This window comes from Drosophila melanogaster, chromosome 3L (genome assembly GCF_000001215.4).
Source record: "Drosophila melanogaster chromosome 3L".
Lineage (NCBI taxonomy): Eukaryota > Metazoa > Arthropoda > Insecta > Diptera > Drosophilidae > Drosophila > Drosophila melanogaster.
In genome coordinates, this window is record NT_037436.4 from 1892553 (window position 1) to 1911538 (window position 18986).

The window sequence follows — 18986 nt, forward strand, 5'->3', positions numbered from 1 at the left end:
AATTAGACTGGCATAACAACTTTTTCATGGTCTATTCGTGGATATTGGGCGTTATGATAGCTGGCCACGCCCATTCGCACAGCAGTTCGTTACAATCCTCTGAGGGCAAAAGCAGGGAATTCAGGACCCCCTTTTCATGTACAAAAAGGAGGCGAAATGAATTGCGCCTTTAAGGTTTTCGTTTAAGTGAAATGTCAGCAACAGAAATTGAATCGAAAATTGTAAAATTGGTTTTGTATAAACATTTTTGCCAAATGAAATGAAAACGCTTTTCTTAAGACCTGTGCCGCTTGCCTCCTGCCTGCCATGAAATTTCATTCTTCTGTCTCGTTTTGCGCTTTTCCTCCTCTTTCCCGAGTTTTCCGGCCAAACATTGCAAAACATCATATTTCTTGTGCCTGTTTTTTATTTCCGAAACAAAAGCCCAGCCAAGTGGTCTAAACTAGCCACCCCGTCCGCCCTTTTCCACAGAACTTGTGTATAATTTATTGCTCATACGACCCGTGTGCGTGTGGGTATTTTCACTTCCTTCTTCTCTTCCAAGGGGGAAATGCAGAAAATGTGTGGAATTGTGGGAACGTCAAAAGTGCGTCAATCAACAAAAACTTCTAGGGAATGAAATGCCAGTGCTCCTATTTATTTTCTAGTTCATTTTTTCCGTTTTTTACTTGCTTTGATTTATAAAAGCCAGAAATTGTTCTGCGAACTGCCGAAGCTCGGAGATGGAGAATCTGCTGTTAACAAGCAGATTTATGCTTTCAGCTGGGATTTATGGTCTCTAAAGATATTTTTAAGAAGTATGAGAGCTCAAGCGAAAAAGGATTAATCTGGCTTAAGCTTTCAAAAAAAGTGTTTAAAATTGTAAAGTTCTCATTTATATTTCATAATTTCGTACATCCTCAGCCTAAACAATATTTAACAAATACATACAATATAAGTAAGGTCTACGACTATCTTAACTTACAGCTATCAAAACTAGAAATGAGTGCTTGCATTTTTCACATTGTAATCATTGACTAGTGAATTATTTGTAGCATTCCAGTGACAAAAATGTGTACAAATTCATACGTCTATCTACAAGATACACGATACAAGTTACTAGCAAACCCGTTTGGCGTTGGTAGCAGCAAGATGAATATGATTGATTGGTTCGATGTGGAAACTGAGTAATGGTAATGCATATGCAGTGGCAAGAACGTCAAGTATATGCCACGAATTTGGCCAGAACGAAACTAAGATTAACTCTTCGCAGACACACACACACACACTCTCGCAGACCCGAGCATTCACACCTTAAGGATCTAGTTGTACGTATATATATCTGCAACTACGACTCCTGACTGATTCCGCCACTCAGGCTGACATCGATGATGGGTTGCGCGTCCTCCTCCCTGTTACCCTCCCCCAAACAGGTGGCCATGGGTCCATGTCGCAGCAGGGAGTAGCTGTCCCGATGATGAACGAGAAGCCTGTGCTGCTGATGGGCTATGAAACTACTGCCCCGCCTCAAGGACCTCCTGCCCATCTCGAGGATCTCCAGCGTGGGATCCTGGGCGAACATAAAGTTCTGGTAGGCCCGCACGAAGCTGAAGATAATGGCAAAGGCTCCGCCCAGGATCATCAGGTAGGATCCGATGGGCACGGCACTCGGGGCTATCACTGTGCCCAAATAAATCCAGCGCTTGATGGCAGGTGTCAGCTCAGAGATGCCCTATAAAGTACTCAGTTTAATGGGTTTTCTGGGTGTGTTCTGGCATTTGATATCTCACCTCTTCCAGCCACATGACCGGAAAGACAAAGTCTCGAAAATCACGCACTGGATAGACGTCCTTGGCACGTGTCACTTTAAGATTCAGCTGTATCCGCACTTTACCCTCCAGTGGAACTCCAAGTTTCTAAGAGAGAACAGACATTAAATTAGAACAGCGATGCGGAAAAACACGACCTTCGTATAAGATACAAATTAAACAACGTAAGCACATGCTAGGGCTCCCATTTTTAAGGTGACTTTTATTCTTAAAGTATATATTATATATTATTATATTCACTCACCGGTTGTATTTTGAAGTACGTTTCGTGCTTCTCACGCTCTGGCTTTAGGCCTTCCACGGAATTGAGAAGATCTGGATGGGATTCAAAGAAGTGCGGATTGGAAATGTAAACGGGGGCGCCATATTGACACGGACTGATGTTCTGGAGACCCTGAATGGGTTCATATTCGCTGGTATCGTAGCACTTGTTCTCCGGATTGTGGGCGGAATCTCCGTAGGAATTATTGGGCAGCCGGAACAGATCGGCCGCTATGCCATCCTTTTCCAGGCTCTCCACATACTTAAGTGGGATAATCCTGCACAAATCCTTATCGTATATATGAACCACTTCCGATTTTGTGAGTTCCCGCGGCGGAAAGAAGGATCCCTCCGATCCAGCTATACTGGTGCACGGCGGCTCACTCCAGTGCGGCAGGTGATCCAGTCCATTCAGCTGGTCTATGTAGCCGAACTGGTCCATGCTGTCCATGCCCGTCTTAACGGAGGACACCTCCGTGAGGGTGCCATTGCGGCCCAAGAGCAGACCCATCCTCTCCATCGGTCTCATGTGCTTCGGATAAAACCTGTGGGCCAAGCTAACCAGCGCGTCATCATAGCCAAAGGCCAGCTGCTCGGCGGTGACGTTGATGAAGGGCTTGAATTGAGCAGCCGTTACCACCACGGATATGGTCTTGGACAGGAGATATCCCAGCTTAGGGCTGAGACTGGTGAGGGTCTTTAGAAATGTATTTCAAATTAGTTATGCTAATGTTTTTCATTAGAAAATATATATGTGGTTCTCACGAATGAAGCCATCAAGTACTACATATACTTACCAGCAGGGGTATGTTGGGCGTGGTTATGGGCGTGTCCTTATCAATACTCAGTTCAGGAACAAATTGCAGTATCTTCTTATGCTGATATGACACGGTGTAGTTATTCTCATGAAACTTGACATTCACCTTCTGCATGTCTTCCCTGTAAAAAGCGGGGAAAGAGAAATGAATGTCTTATCATTAATCGGCACGTGCTGCGAACTCGGATTCGTGGTCCAAAGTCAGGGGCGGCCAACAAAAAGCGCCAAGCAATTGAATGTCAAGTTCAGTTTCGGCCGGGGAAAAGCAAAAAGCAAAACGAGTCGAAACCAACACATAAAAAGTGGCAGCGAATGACGGGCACTTTGGGCCTCGATTGTCATTACGGCCACAATTTGAACCTATCATCACCAGTCGAGATTCCCAAGCCAATGAAACTCTAAGCTTGTGATGCAGTGATTGTATGATTGATCACTTTGAACCGAACCCTCTCAGGTTATCCTTCATTTAAACGGGTTCAGTGCGGGCTGTCCATACGGAGGCCTATTATTAAACATTGCATTACATTTGCACGAGCTCTAGATGTTGTAATCTCGATCAGCGGAAACTCGCCTTCAAGAGCTGTGAGCTCATGGTTTAATTGGCCAACTAATTGCACGGCGGCTCACGGCTGTGTTGGCCAGTTTGATTGGGTGTTAAAATTCGAAGAGATAATTCAATTGTTTGCACATAGCCGTGGCTAATGCCCACGCTTAGTTCAATCTGATATCTGATCTTGATAAGACCCAGTTGCTTAAGTGATTAATAGGATGGCTGATATGCAAAGATATAACAAAGTAGAGTTTTTTTTTTTCACACCCATAATAAAGAAGCTCAAACTGTGACATTTGAAAGGCCAAACAAACAAAGTAGAACTTTGTAACTCTTGCATTAGTTTTGAAAACTTCCCAGCTATAATTATTCTCCAGCTAACAGCGAAATGCTGAATTCGCAATTCAGTAGTCTAGGAGCCAAGGAAATAAATCAGATATCACTTCCTAAGCCCCTAATTATCCCTTCTAGAAGTTCAATAAGTTAACCACTGGCCGTTAGCGTAGCTAATATTTTTAGCCACTTGAATTGCTTTTAGCCACTTGCGATTCTAATTACAGGTATTAAGACATTGACTTCCCAGCAAGCCATGACCAATCGGAGTGCTGTGCCAAAGCCGGCGTGGAAATTTATCTATGCTTAAAGGTTTTCCAGCCTGAGGTGTCAGAGAAGGCGTAACGAATGTTTCAATTGCCGAGATTTATGGCCAAAATACGGCAGCTGGTTGGCTTACCTGTACACAAAAGGACCAACTTCTTGCAGGTGCGGCTTTTCCCCTCGAAGGAATCCATCCGGATTGGTGACATTGTAGATATATAGCTTGGTCAGTCGGATGACGCCAGGCCTTTGCCAATAATGATAGCTCAGTGTATCATTCCACAGCCTTAAGTTCTAAAGTTTTTACTTAGTTAATTTCTTCATTTGCAGCTTGGATTTCTGTAGAACTTACCTTTAGTATAAAATAATCCAGCCACGGCATGGAGGACAAAATAATGCCTAAGATTAAAGTAATTATCCCAATAATTATCACAGCTAGTCTATCTGGAAAGATAGAAGAAATGAAAAGTTATTATTTTGCTGAGTAAGTAGAAATTAAAGCATTTGCAGCTTGACTTAGCTAAGTGCTATTATTAAATACAATTTGGATAGTCCTAGAAAGTAGAGCAAAATGCTCGAAGTTATATAACCCAGTTTTGTTGACTGAATAATGACATAAATTACCCCCTGAAATGCAGCTTTTCATATTCCTTTTTAATGCCGCTTTTTCGTGCAATTTCGTAAGGTAAATAAAATAAAATTATTTGCGAATTTCACGGTGCAATTTCACGGATGTCACATGCAATTACAATGGTCAACACTCAAACTCGCCATCTCGTGGGCAGTCAATAGCGATCTTGGCCGACTTATCGCCAACAGATTCACGTAGCATATTCACGTATGACAGCTGCCAAAATTTACGACCCTCTGTTATCACTAATTGAAACTTAATCTCGGCCGATGCAATGTAAATTGGCCCATGCACTTAGTCTCCGGACATTGGACGTCCGCAGCATCAATATCAACATTAACATCCACATCCACATCCACATCACCTTGTTGGCATTTTGAGGCGGTGGGCGTGGCCAGCAGCATCTCAGTTGACGAATCCAAATTCGCTAATGAATCCGCTGATGATGATAAAGATGATGGGCATGCAATGCCAACGGGTTCTGAGTATTTTCACGGGTTTTTCTGTACTTGCGGCGATCAGTCAACGAACTGATCGCCACGCCGATCCGATCGAGAAAAAGCGTTTTCGCTATCAGGTTTCGCCAAAAAGTGCCGCCGCCCCGAAAAAGTGCAAGGTGAAGCGTTTTGAAACAACATAAATTTAAATTTTATTTATTATTTATAATCTTATAAAAAAGCTGCTTCGATTTTGCAGGTCACTGAGTCAAAAGCTGCGACGTCAGCGATAAGGTCGAAAAAAAAAGTGAAAAGGGAAGGAACTTCCATGGGGAAGATGAGCCCAGAAATACTCTACACGAAAAAATAAGCGGGGATAATAAATTATAATTATCACTAAGATTAAACAAGTATGAAAAGAAAATGTTATTAAATTTCTCTAACTATTTTAAATTGTCATGCATATCAGATTGATTGCATGGTCTTAATATAAATAAAGATTTTTAAAAGTAAGAGTGCAATAAAAATTCACTCGGATGCAGAAATTTAGTCCGTGAATGTCATAAATCAGCTTGGAACTCATTAAATCCATATTTTCCATATGGGTGCATTACTTGCTGTCAAAACATAGCCGGATTATGGAAGTATGTGCATTGAATCACATTTTGGACGGCAAAGTTCAGGCGGTTTCTTCTCAGCTCTGCTTCGTGTTCCACTGACCCTGAAGAGCTCGACGATCACAAACTCTGTCCCAGAGAAAGTTACGCAAAAAAGGAGAGTGAAGTAAAAAGACAAAAAAAAAAAAAGCGACAACAAGTGTCATAAAACGAGGCACATAACATTTCGGAGCCCAAGGTCAAGGGAAGACAGTGTCTCAACGGAAGGCTTTATTCGGCTCTTCAGTTCTCCAAAGCCATAATGTTACTGCAATCGAACGGCTATTGCAAATCGGGTTTCTCAGCCCGATGGGAAGATACATACATATAGCAATATATTCAGGTATGTAGGCATATAGGCATATAGTCACAGCGATATGGTCACTAAACATTTGGCACACAATTGATACGTCAGCGAACGACGACTGTTGACAATTATGCTGATCTCAAAGTATGCACTGTTACTACTACTCGAATATATCTGTTTTGAGTTATGTTTTCTTGGGAGGGGTTTTGCATTTTTATACCAGCTTATATTTGTACTTGTTAAAAAGTAATTCTTATACCCCCTTTCTGTGCGACTCTGCTTTAATTGGATTTGGCCGCTGGTGTCATATGCTCGTTTCTTTGGAAAATTACAGCTGAGCACGCGATTCTCCTATTTTCAAGCTTCTAAACTCGACAGCCAGCCAAAAACCACGCACAAACTTTAAAAAAACAAAAAACAAAAACACCGAGAAAAGCGAGAAAATCTAAGAGTCTGCAATTGCCGTTGACTTTCAAACTGTTCAAATGAGACAATTTAAATGGTCAGTAATATCAGTAATATTAGCTGGGAGGCTTAAGTGAAACATTTGCCTGCTGGGAGGTCTGTTCAACCTGCTTTTATTTGTTGTTTCGGTCGAATCGTGGCCCCAAAAAAGCAAAGGAAAAAAGGCGAAAAAGAATAAACGCAAGTTTCCCAATTGCCTGTTAAAATTAACGCTCACAATTACCGGCCGTAAAGCTGCAGCTGCTTCGCAGCTCTTGGCCAACAAAAGTGGCGGCGAAAAGGCAACAAAGCGTGCTGGTCATATACCATTTCAATAGACAGTTTCTAGACCCGCATAGACAATACCATACCGTAGTCCATTAACAATGAAGCTAAACAGTTGCATTGCCCGAGACAATCGAGCCGAGATTTCGCCTAAGAACGTGCCGTGCAAATCACAATAATCCAAGACCTGATCCGGCTGCCCCTCCCCCAAAATCTTTATGGCCATGTAAACACTTTTGTTTAAGCAAATAATAGCAATTCCTGGCGGTTCGAGATCACTTCCTTGTACGCCTTACAATTTGCATCACGTGACCGCATCTCCTCCGACGATCTTCTATCCGCATGCCATATACATATATTGGAGATCCCTTTAGTGCTCCGGCACTGGCCAATTAGCCGAAACAAAGGGCAATGGCTATGGGCATGTCCCACGAAAAAAAAAAAACATATCAACCGGTTTTCTGCCACCGAGACGTGCCTTCGCGCAGTTTTGCATTTAAGTTATCGCGTTTCGGCCCTTAATTAAAGCATTTACAACTGATTCTCGGCCGGGATAAGGACCCATGAAGAGATGGGCCGGCCGAAGGTTAGGAACTGGATCTGGAAAGTTCGCACCGAGATGAAAGGGAAACACTGCGAAGGCTCGTAGCGGAAATCCTGGGGAGAAACCCAGAATGGAAAGTGAACTGGCATTTCCACTCTGCTGAGTCAGAAAAAGGAATGTAATTGATGACCCCATTTAGATTAATATAGCAAGATTGGAATTTAACTGGCAAATTTATTTTTCTACATATGTGGTTCTCTCAATTTCATATACGCTTCCTTATAAAAACACTCTCCTTACAGTTTTTCCGTTTACATTTACAATTTTAAAATATTTAGTATTCCCTTTCAATATTTATGCGTTTTTCAAACATTATATTTATTTTGGCTTCTGGTTGACTGCATTCTGTGTCAACATCTTAAAAATTCCAACGCAGAGCAGTCGAAGCTGAGGCACGATCTTGGCCAGGCCTTAATGCCAGCATCTGGTTATATAATCGCAAAGCACACTCCGCTCGCAGACGCGATTCGGTGTTGCTAAAGAGTCCGCTGCATTCGGGAACTCTTCTTCTTCGGCACTTGAGCCACTGCATCGACTCCGCAACCATCGCACCTGTTTCTGTTTGAGCCGGCCAAACAAAACGGGCAAAGCCACGCCGCCCGCGTCCAGAGCCCCCACTCAAGACATAGAATTGGCCAGCAAGCAACGTGCATGTGTTTATTCATGCTCACTCTCCCAATCCACACGGCATCCACGGCGGCTACTTGATTTCGCACCCGCCAGCACTCAACTCACTGTCGCTATCACTGGCCCCTTGAATCCACTCGGAACCCACTCGTTCACTCATTTTCAATGCTCATTCACTGTTTTGCAGCCTCAGCTGCACAGGGAGAAATACTATGAATGTAATTACAAGGAAATGGAGAAAAACGAATTATTAAAACAATCACTTGAATCAATATTATTAGTAGGGTATCTTTTGGTATTATTCCATTAATAATGTCTTTGTAATTCACATATCTGGAAGTTATATTAACATCAAGTTCAATTGCTTTCTGTGTAGTCTTACCCATTGATTTGGCAACATTTTCATATTTGCTTTGAATGAGCTCGTGGCTAGTTGCTGGTATTGGTCTTCGCAAGTCCGAACATTTGGCAGTTAAAAGTGGCTAGTATTGCTGGCCACATAGTTTTCAATTGCCAATTTTCTGTTTTTAATACTGCTTGTGCTTGTTGGTTGTTTGTTATGCTCAGACTTTGCAATAGAATTGCCCAAGGGAAATCAACTAGCTTCCTCAGTATGAAAATAAGATATCTGCTAGGCAGCATCTCTCACATAAGCCAGTATACAGACCAATTAAAAGCTTGACTATTTTGGCCTTTAATCGTAAAGATACATCTCAGATAAATCCTTCGTCGACCGTCACGTCCCACAGAAGTACTCATAATTGCCCCTGGCCAAGCAGCATCCCCTAGAAGTCCAATAGCAATAGCAAGGCACTTGGCCAACATGGCAATAAAGCCAGGCCAATAGTCAAGTGCAAAACGCTATAATTCTATATAAGCGACAATCGAAAATGCCTCGACAACGAAGTGAAACCGAAACCAGAAAATACAAAAATTCAACCAAAAAATTGTGAAAAGCGAAACGTAAACAAACGGAGCCTGGGCTCCAGTCTAAGCCAAGTTCAGATAGCTGCCGTCCCTCTCTGGCGAATGTTCTTGGCCATGGTTACTAGTTACTATTTGCTAGCTGGCTGGCTGTTTGCACACTTGGCTGCCTTCGACTAACTAAGCCTAGCTGGCTTGGCTTGTCTTGGCTCGGCTCACTCGGCGTATACGCAATGTCGGCCATTGCATAGAACGCTACAGTCTCTGTTTGAATTGGAAAACTCGAGTTCGTGTCTGTGTGGGTTTCCTTGATTTACATCTGCGCTTAGTTGGCTGCTTAGTTTAGCTGTTTTCGACTTTTCGTTTTCAAGTCTGCCTCTAAATTGTTTTGATTTTTTTGTTTTTGTTTTGTATTTTTCGGGTTTATTTCTTATTGCCTCTTGGTTTTTCCTATCGGCCAAAGACTCGTTTTTCAATTTTTGGCTGCAGTTCTTGGATGACCAGTTTCGTATACAGCATTTTGCGGTATTTTTTCAATCTGTCAATTTGCTAGTGTGAGTATGGTCTTGCTTTCAGCCAACTCAACAGGCTTCTGGCCAATTTGGCAGTTGATATTGACTTTTAGTTAGCTAATTGAGTGTTTAATAACATTTTTCTTTAATTCGATTTTCTTGTTATTTGACGAAGGTGATAAGAATCTGTCAGTCAAGGCATTTCCTTTTCGGGAAAGCTTGTCCAAATAGTATGGGAAAATTCCTAAAATGGTGATTAACTAAAAGAGTTCTTATATGTTTTTCCTATTTCTTAAATAAATTTTCCGTAACTCTTATGGATTATTTACCCCATGCTAAAATTAATGTATTAATTGTTTTTGCTTTCAGATACGCCTTGTTTATGCATCCATCATTTGTATTCACTCGGATGACTGGCATATTTTGCGATGTAATTAAGTGTATTGTACTTACTATTGCTAATCCTAACTCCATTTGATATCAGCATGGAGAGCGGCGTTCCCCTGTGTGTCACATGGGGGCGGGACCTCCGTCCCGTGGCAGTTGACCCCTGTGATGGCTGTGCATGTGTTTGCTGCTGTTGCTGTTGCTGCTGCTGTCGTCGACCACGCCCACAGGTGGCCCAGTCAAGGAGGTGATCTCTAGCGGTGCGTCCATATCGCAGGTAATGTTTTTCCAAGCCCATAATTCAAGTCTATCGGAGATAGTAACAATAAAAGCGGTTGAGGTGGATTAGTTCAACGGCGACTGGGGGACAACCACATATTTATGGATGGCAATTATAATTAAATGGCCTGCCGTGTCGGTCAAGTGTTTCCTGGGGTCGTTTGTCTAACCTGGAGACGCGAAGAATTTCTAGAATCTGGCACCGCCAGCCTTGGCATACTCCTCCTTCAAAGATTTGGCTGCGATTAGCTGCATTTTCAAGCGGACCTACTGAAACCGCAATGAATCGTGCCATAAATTCAGTTACAACAGTATAATAATATATGTTTTTATTAGCCCGGTGGCTGATAAATGCTCCATGGCGTAAATACATTTGTCACTCGCTACGTGAGTGCCGGGGGAACCCTCTCCGCTGGCAGGTCGTCGTTACCTTAAGCCACAGACAATATGCTAATTGGCCAACAGCCATTAGCTGCCGGCACAGTTTCATTTGCTTACTAATTGAAAATGCAGAAAATCGAATGGAATCTATCAGTGGGTCCAGGAAAACGTGAAGATCACAGTTTGATCTTAGTGTATTAATCAGGCAATGCGGAATCAAACTCAGGTCAATGCACGTGTCTAAAATCATATTACAAGCAACATAAAAAGTACAAAGAACAATTATTTGTAATAATAAATAATAATAATAGTAATTAATTATTATTGATAATATTGATTGTTCTATAATTTGAATTATTGCCCAAATTGAATAGCAGCCCTTTGGATTCCCATAAACTTCCCATAAATCTATTTCGCTAATTGCTCCATGCTGACCAATTATTTTTATGTGTTTTGTTAATCCCTTGCCATTATTTTTCATTCGAAAAATGCTAAGGCATGGTAATAAATAAAATAATAAAATGGAAACTATCTCCGCAGCCTGGAAAGTGTTATGATCTTGGCCAAAGGGGAATCGTACTCACTGCACATGATCAATAATCGCGGTGACACTTGGATTTTTATTGTGAGAAGCGGAATATTTGTATGCAGAGTGCGGGAAAAAAAAAACAAATGACTGAGGCAACGAACTTTGCATACCTGGACTTATGCTTGAACTGGACTCTCTACTCTCAACTCTATTTCTGTCGCTGCGAGTGTGAGCTCATTACTCATTTGGTCATTTACCAAGATTTTCATTTAAGCCGCATCTTAAGTGAGGGCAAATTATTTTTAATTGACTTCTGACATAACTGAAATGTTAGTTAAACGGCTGTCACAATTGAGCGATTTTGGTTTATGAACAAAGTTGTGTAAAGTTGGATACAGGCAAAAAATTAAAAAACAACAATATTTAAACCCAATTAATGACATTTATACCATTCGTACTTTGTCTTGCGTTGTTTTTTGCGTATCTCTTTTAATTGCAGCCAGTTTGTAAACTGCTTTGGGCCAAGAGAAGACGCCTTAACTTTTTGCCATTTCGGCAGGGCAAATATTTAGCTGTGCGCTTAATGAGCATAAAATAATTAAGGCCGCATTTAATTTGCCAACTTCCCAAGGGTATTCAAAGCGAAAGGATGCGGAAACGAGCAAGGTTCCCTGGATAACGACTTCATTCGAAGCCCAGCATTCAGAATTCGGCATTCAACATTCGGCAGTCGGAAGTGGCTATATTATTTATCATCTTGCGGTGCGACACTCCCCCACCATTAACCCCTTGTTGCACACTCCTTTGCCGAAAGTCACGCCTCAATGGCCAGCGCCAATCCATTAAGAAGTCCCCCAGCTCGCCGGAGCAGAAGAAAATAAATAAAGTGGTTAAATCAGGGGGGAGAAAAAGCAAGAGTTAAACACGTTTTTTTTTTACAATTTTGTGCTTATTGTACTTATTGGCCACGCCGTGGTCAGCTGGCTTCTTTGGCATAAGCACATTATGCAATCCGAAAATAAGACACCGGCACTGTGAGACACTGGACTGGATTGGCCTGGCTAGAAAATCATTAAAAAATAGCACAAGCATTTGCGTAAAGAAATTTCAAAATGCCAAATGCGAAATTTGATTGACCTAAATACGCTTTTATAATAGCCATATATCCCCGGCCAGACCAGAGGTGTATATGGCAACTGGCTGGATGTGTTGCAACTGCCACATGCCTCTCGCCGCCACTCTAGCACCATGTCCAGCTCGGCCAGCGAAGCTTTCTAACAGCTGACGCCGACGATACCCAACCCGATTCCATGTCTTGCATCTATATATCCATGCCCGGTCCCAGTCCCAGTCGCAGTCCCAGTTCCAGTCGCTCAGCCTCACTTTCGATTGCAGTTGCAGCAAAAGTAGTGCCAGAAGTAGGTTGCTTGGCCAGCAGGCCACTTGGCCACCGAGCCACCGAGCCACTGAGCCACTCCGTCCAAAGCGTTCGTTGGCATTTGCCGAAAATCTGCCTTCCCGCTTGCACCTGCTGCACTTTGCTGCCCGTTCATGTTGTGCTGCTGTGGATGTGGCTGCTGTTCGCGTGCATTTCGAAGTGTGAGTCAAGAGCTGCGCCTTCTGTGGCGCCTGCTTGGGGGTATTGTATTGTTGTATTCGCTGGGAGGGAGGATATCAGTTTCGGAAAAACCCACATTTAGCTATGGCTTCGTGAACTTTAAATGGGCAAGGAAAATTGGGCAAGCACTGGCATTCTGCGGGAATTCTGGAATAACTTCTTCGTGAATCCAACTCATGTTTTTCTTTTACTTTTAATTAATAGTGTTGTAACTTACAGAAAGAGTATTTATTGAGTTTGCTGACTATTCAATCGCTAAATATGGAAACACCACTTGCCAAATATTTTCCGTAACTTCTGTGGAGTGTATCTCAAGTTCGCTGCTTTCCTTGACTCATTCGGCGATGTTGCCTCTTGGCAAACAGTAGCAACCAGCCGAAGTGGCTGCTTCTCCTCCTCCTCATCGGAATGGCTGTGTCCGATGTCTGTGATGTCGTTCCTCTTGTTGCACTTGTTTGTTTTGGTTTCTTGGCAGTGCAGTTTTGACTGTGAAGCGGCTGCTGATTTAATAATTTCACACAGCCTCAGTTTCAGGTTACTGTGCACTTTTTGCTCAGTAGTGCGAAGGTCACGCGCCACCTTTTCTCTTTCCCGCAAATACCATTTACCATCCCCAGCTGCAGAGGGATCCAGTTTTTGTTGGCTGGAGTGCGAGATTTCGGCCTGTTTTATGCATTTTTAATAAATTTCTGCTTAATTTTTGGCAGCCAACGCTTTATAATTTTATGGTCGTTATTATTTTTTCTTTCTTTCCTGCGCTGTTATTACATATATAAAATATCAATTTTTTTGGAATCATCTGCTTCCTTTTCCTCCTTGGCCGAAGGCACTTGAATGGCTTCATAAGCCATGGCCAAGAGGTGCGCCCACAAAAGGGACGAGCACATGGACACAAGGGCCTGGCATTTCATAATTGGCATCTTTGGGAACGCGTTGATTGGCAAATTGTATGCAATTATTGAAACTGGGGGTTGCCTCTTTTTGTTTCGATTTCACATGCGAAAGGTTCGTTCATCTCTCCCTCTGTTGACATTGAGATAAACATAAAAATCTTTCCGGAAGTCTCCGTTCGAACCAGAAGTGCTCTCTCATTTAGCTCTAATTGCAGCCTATATATGGGGCTGGGCATTAATTTGGCTATGCCCCCAATAGCATAACAGCTAAATGCACGGAAAAAAAAAACATGAAATCGCCTTTGAATCCCTAGTTATTATTATTACATTTCAGATCGCTTTTGTAGGAATTTTGGAATGGAAATTTATTCCTTTCTTAAAGTCCAATTAAAGGTAATACTTAATTTCTCCCTGTGTGAGAGCTTTCCGCTTGGTAGCGCCACACTTTCCTTGGCGGTGAGTAGACTTCATCCAACTCTTATTTTATTATGCCATCGTTTTGTTCAGCTCAATTAAGATACAACGCATCGGGAGCGAAAGCGATGGGTATATTTACATGGGCATATTCATAGCTCAGCTAGCCAGGCCAAGCGCAACAAATCATTCTATAAATGGTACAACAACAGCAGCAAACACTGCACGAGCAATGTAAACAATTTAAATGGCATTAAGTAATTCAACATTAACATTAAACTTCATGCTAAAATAATTGTTGTTATTGGAATTGAGAAAATGCTGAAAGTTGTGTGTGAAAAGTAGAGTTCGTACAAGTAAAACGAAAGACTTAGGAAACGAACTTGACATTGTGGGATCAACGTAATGTAAGTGCTGTTATTTTTTTTTAACTATTTTTATCCTTTCAGATTTGCAATCCAACAAGTAAATCCCCAATAAAAGTTACCTTTTTTGCAGTAGTTCGATAACTGCCTTTTCAATTGAATTGCCCTAATTGAGGTCTCATCTTCAAAATCACTTGATTAGTTGCCCCGGCATTTGACACGCGTTCACACAAACCCGAGAGCGGCAAAAAACGTTAACAAGATTGTTGTCGAACGTCATGGAGTCTGGACGGAGTTGCAGTACTCGTCCCAGTCCCAGACTTGGCTTAAACCGTGGCCAATCACTGAAGCGTTGCTGGCCGCTCCATCAACAGCTGAATTATTGGCAAATATTTTCCAATACTCGGCAGCAGCTGCGTCGAGTGTTGTAACTTATACGCGCACACTCTCCCGCTGTCTATTTTTGGGAACATTTTATTGGCTTTTTTTTGGCGAAACGATACGTGAAATGCTCCAATTACGCTTGAGAATTTCCACTGAATCAAAAGGCCCTTTTCGAGCAGGCTTTTTCGGCGAGTCATGAATCAATTTCGCTCGATTTGAGAAGGGTCGAATCTGGTTGTCAGAGAAATATCGCCGGCAAGGTCGTGCGCGTGTGCGTGTGGGCCGGCAACTTCAATCCTGACCTAAGTCACTATAGTATATAAGCTTATAGTCAGCCGATTCGCTTGTCTCGCCCGCGGCCAGAAATTAGCGATTGATGGCTTTCTCGCACTTTAAGCCGCCAAATGGCAATTTGCCAATTTCTCGGTCTTATCAGGGGGCCAATCAGTTGGTTATTAAAGAGCATGGCCCGCTCATTATGTAAACCTATCTGCCAGATATTGTATGTTCGCGTTATTAGCAAGTGTGCCTGCCCCGGGCCGTGGTCAAATGAATCAGAAATTCACAACAATAAAAAAAAAAGAGCTACACTCATCACAAAACTTGTGTCAATATTTCAATTTAACGGTTAGGAAAGCACCAAAGCAACGCAACAAAAGCGGCCTTTTGTGTGACGTCTATTGCACTTAAAGGTATTTTTTCGCTTGCGGTTAATTTAAGACTACTTCTGTGTCCACGTTTAAGTCTGGCAAATCGGTGGGTGGACAACTGGATGGATGGCTGGGTGGGTTTTGGATGGGATGAGTGACTAGCTGGCTGTCCCAACTAAGTGCTTTACTCCTAGAGGTGTAGACAGCGTTGGAAATTTCGCCTAAATTGCTGTCTGCGGTTCACTTGAAAGTGAAACTGATTGGGCTAAACCGAAATGTGGCGTGATAAAATAGGGCTCTTGGAGTGGGTGAGGATGTCGAAAGACCTAAATTTGCTCTAAACATTATCTAGTGCAAGCTTTACATTTCTTAACTAGGGAAAAGGCTTTTTTCGGCTTTCCCACATTACTTAGACTTAAGTTAAATCGAAATGTCGTCATATATTGTTTATTTTTGGGACATCTCTCCCCACACAGCCGACCTTCAAAATTCTGCCTTAAGTGTTTGCACTGACCCCTAAATTTCACACCATTTCACACACAAATGTCTCAATTTTTATTACTTTTATTTGCCTCAAGTGTTTCTATTTAGCTGTCACTGGGGTCATAAAACGCATTTTGCAAGATCAGCGTAAATGGCATAGGAACTCGTGAAAGAGGCGGATTTGTCAATAATCAATAGCGAGATTTGACGCATAAACTAGAAAGATCTATGTTATACGTCACAGGCCTCTAGTTCCGTTGAAAGGAAAATACGCAGAGCTAGGTGACCTTACTATGTGGCTGTTTTTAATTTAAATTTCACCTTAACATTGACCTGAACTCGCCCTGCATGTGGGTCAAACTTAATCAGGGGTGGGGAAAACGCATCGTTGTGGGGTTTTTGGTACGTGTCTGCGGTGGTATACTTGCGAAATCCCCCCACCAGCCGAAAAACAGATCGGCAGACTCCAAGAAATGCATGCATTTGGCCAAGAGACAAACATACGAGAAATGACCGCTCATAACCACATTGCCGTTATTTTGCATAACTTGCAAAATCTTCACACTTAATTGGAGACTGCAAAAATGAGCCAAAAAGCGAAGGCAGAAACAGCACACAAAACTGTTTATAAATTGAAGCAAACAACCAAAGAGTCATTGGGCAAGGGCTTTTCTGAATAGTCTAGATTTTTGACATCCCATTGATAAGGCTGCCGTCTGTCCAGTGAATTTTTCGCAATCAACTTAATTGATTTGCTCCCGTCTGGCGAATAAAATGATATTTTTGACAGCTCCGTTAATGTTTATAATCCAATTAAATGCGCACATTGAACTGCATTTCGATTAAAAGGTGCAGGGGTTTGCCGACTTGAGCTTATATAATCATGGCGCTGATAAAGTTGTAGTAGTTAATAATAAAACAATATAAATATAGCAATATTGATATTTTACTCGTTGACAGGAGCTATCATTGAAATGCATTCAATTATATTTTCGATTTCAGCTTAAATCAGATAAGTACTCTTAATTTGAATTGAAAGATTTTCTGGACATTTATTTTGACATAAATAATTAATTCAGTTCATGAACAATTGCGATTTCTATCACGATATTTGAATAAATTGAATTCAAGAGAAATAATCCAATTGCAACCAATAAATTAATTAATCCTATAGCTGCTTAATCTCGACGACTCAATTTGAATACAATTATGCAGTGAACATGTTTAGCTTTTTCTTTTAATTAAATTAAGTTTGTACATTGAAGTCAAGGGTTAATAATTAGGTAAGTTAAATAAATGGCAGACAATTTATTCTTCGTCAGTTAATGAAAACATTACAGCCAATTGGCGAAACCTTTAACAGAAGCATATTAATCAAAATTCCGTACTTGACACGCGAAATATAATTAATGAAAGCACACTTGATATTTACAATTTTTGCACCACACAGAATGTTGCACATACGCCCTCAGGCCATAACTCATACGCCCCGTTTGTCACTTACGTTTCGAAAATTCTCAGGGGCTGCACAGCTAATCCAAGGTTTGTCTTTCGCTAGTGGAACAACGATTGGAATCTATTTGGGTCAGATGTAAACTTTTCGCATATTCACTGCCGCAAGTCAATTGATTTTGAGCCAATTACGAGATTTGTTTCTTGCTTGCAATTTGGTTTTTAAGAACTCATACTAGCATTATCCTTCGCACAGACACTCGTCGAACTCTGTGGATTTATTTAGCCGCATTTACTACCGATCGCGCCGCTGGCGAGAGCATGTGTCGTTTTAAGTTGACGCGTCGAAATGAAAAACTGGCATGAATGGACCGTCGTCTGGGCAAGACGTTTTTGTTTAAAACCCCCAGACTTGCGACGACTTCGGCAGCGATCGCCGACTAAGTACGAGTGCTTTTAAGCCGAGCCGATCGTTCAGATAGGCTTGAATGTATCTGTGAGATACTCGTATCGCTCTGCTCGCTCGGTGTGCTGCAATCCTAGCCGCTGTTTAGATTTAAAGGCAACAGAAGCAGAAACAGAAACATAAATTTGGCAATTGGCTTAAACGCATGCGCAGCCGAGGTGAGTTTCGCTCAGGTTGAGTTTTTCCTTTCCTCAACAGGTAATTGGCCTGATTGAAACGGGGGGTTTTTTTCGCATTTATGCTGAGTCACCTGTACTTTGGATGGGTTACTTCTCTTGTTTACTTGTTTGCTTCTTCTCGCTTTTTTATCGCCGTCGTTGGTTCTAGTTAAGTGAACTTGACGCCGTTTTTATAGCTTCCTTAGTATTTCCGACTTTTGGGGTTTTTCTGAGGGATATGCGGTGCGACAGCACAGAAAGATATGCCTCTTACCAAGGATTGTGAGTGCATGGAGAAAAAAATACTTATTTTAAATATTATTTTAGCCTATATTTGCAGTGCAGGCTAATTTTATTTGGATGATTCCATTGAAGACTCAATTAATTAGAAATAGTAAACCCGATTTATACACCTTGAAGGCGATAGTTGTGAAAACTCCCCATTTGCCATAAAACGAAGTGGAAAATTTTCCAGACGCGCACTTGTTTTTATGTGTCTAAGTAAACAACTCAAATCGGGGGCTTGACTGCCCTCGCCAGACGGCTAATTCCCGCCGATTCAGAGCGATTCAACAAATACAAATCAGCTATCACGCACTGACGTCATAAGTATAGTAGTAGTATTACCTTTTGTTTATCTCACCGGACGAGATTTGAACTCTTCAATTAGAGACCTGTATGTAGATAGGGGTTGTTTTACGGCCAAGAACTTGGTCATAAATTTAATGGAATTGATAAATACACTCATTGAATGAAGGACACCAAGTAGTCGAGTCAATCATAACTTTCTTAGGCTATAAATACACCCAACTAATTAGCATGGCACTCTAGTAAATTCGCTGTAATCTGTGAGGTTTACATATTGCATTGGGATAGCTTCGGTTCCCGTGATGATTGATGACGATAGATGACAGCTCAGTTTGCTTACTTTAGATTTCAGCACATTAAGTAGCATGACCGCACCGGAAACTGGTCTTTTGTACAACAATTTGCCGCCACAAAGGAAGTTCTCCCGCAGTTCAATGCGATTCCAGTGTGTCACAATGCACGAATCCCTCGAAAATCCT

General features: G+C 41.8%; 1 protein-coding gene across 3 annotated transcripts; it reads right to left on the reverse strand.

Annotated features, from left to right (window-relative positions):
- Positions 1-855: 855 nt before the first annotated feature.
- dsb (debris buster) lies at positions 856-17645 on the reverse strand. 3 transcript variants are annotated; one of them, NM_001104007.4, is made up of 8 exons: positions 17348-17645; positions 9914-10154; positions 4386-4477; positions 4170-4327; positions 2867-3008; positions 2053-2766; positions 1770-1895; positions 856-1711 (listed from the first exon to the last, which is right to left on the reverse strand). In NM_001104007.4, exons 2-8 carry the CDS (start codon positions 10143-10145, stop codon positions 1328-1330), a joined length of 1848 nt encoding a protein of 615 aa, NP_001097477.1. In that variant the 5' UTR covers positions 10146-10154; positions 17348-17645; the 3' UTR covers positions 856-1327. The 3 variants fall into 3 exon arrangements, with proteins under 3 accessions (NP_001097477.1, NP_647675.3, NP_001261299.1); NM_139418.3 differs by lacking the exons at positions 9914-10154; positions 17348-17645 and adding an exon at positions 5029-5103; NM_001274370.1 differs by lacking the exons at positions 856-1711; positions 1770-1895; positions 2053-2766; ... (1 more) ...; positions 4170-4327; positions 4386-4477 and having other exon boundaries at positions 7942-10154.
- Positions 17646-18986: the final 1341 nt, after the last annotated feature.

What these genes read in the sequence shown, in the direction of transcription:
- dsb (NM_001104007.4), bottom strand. Translation starts at nt 10,145, where the DNA reads ATGGGCTTGGAAAAACATTACCTGCGATATGGACGCACCGCTAGAGAT. An exon ending in TGGAGTTAGGATTAGCAATA is followed by an intron (nt 4,478 to 9,913) that starts GTAAGTACAATA and finishes CTATCTTTCCAG; the next exon opens with ATAGACTAGCTGTGATAATT. An exon ending in GTTGGTCCTTTTGTGTACAG is followed by an intron (nt 3,009 to 4,169) that starts GTAAGCCAACCA and finishes CGCTTTTTACAG; the next exon opens with GGAAGACATGCAGAAGGTGA.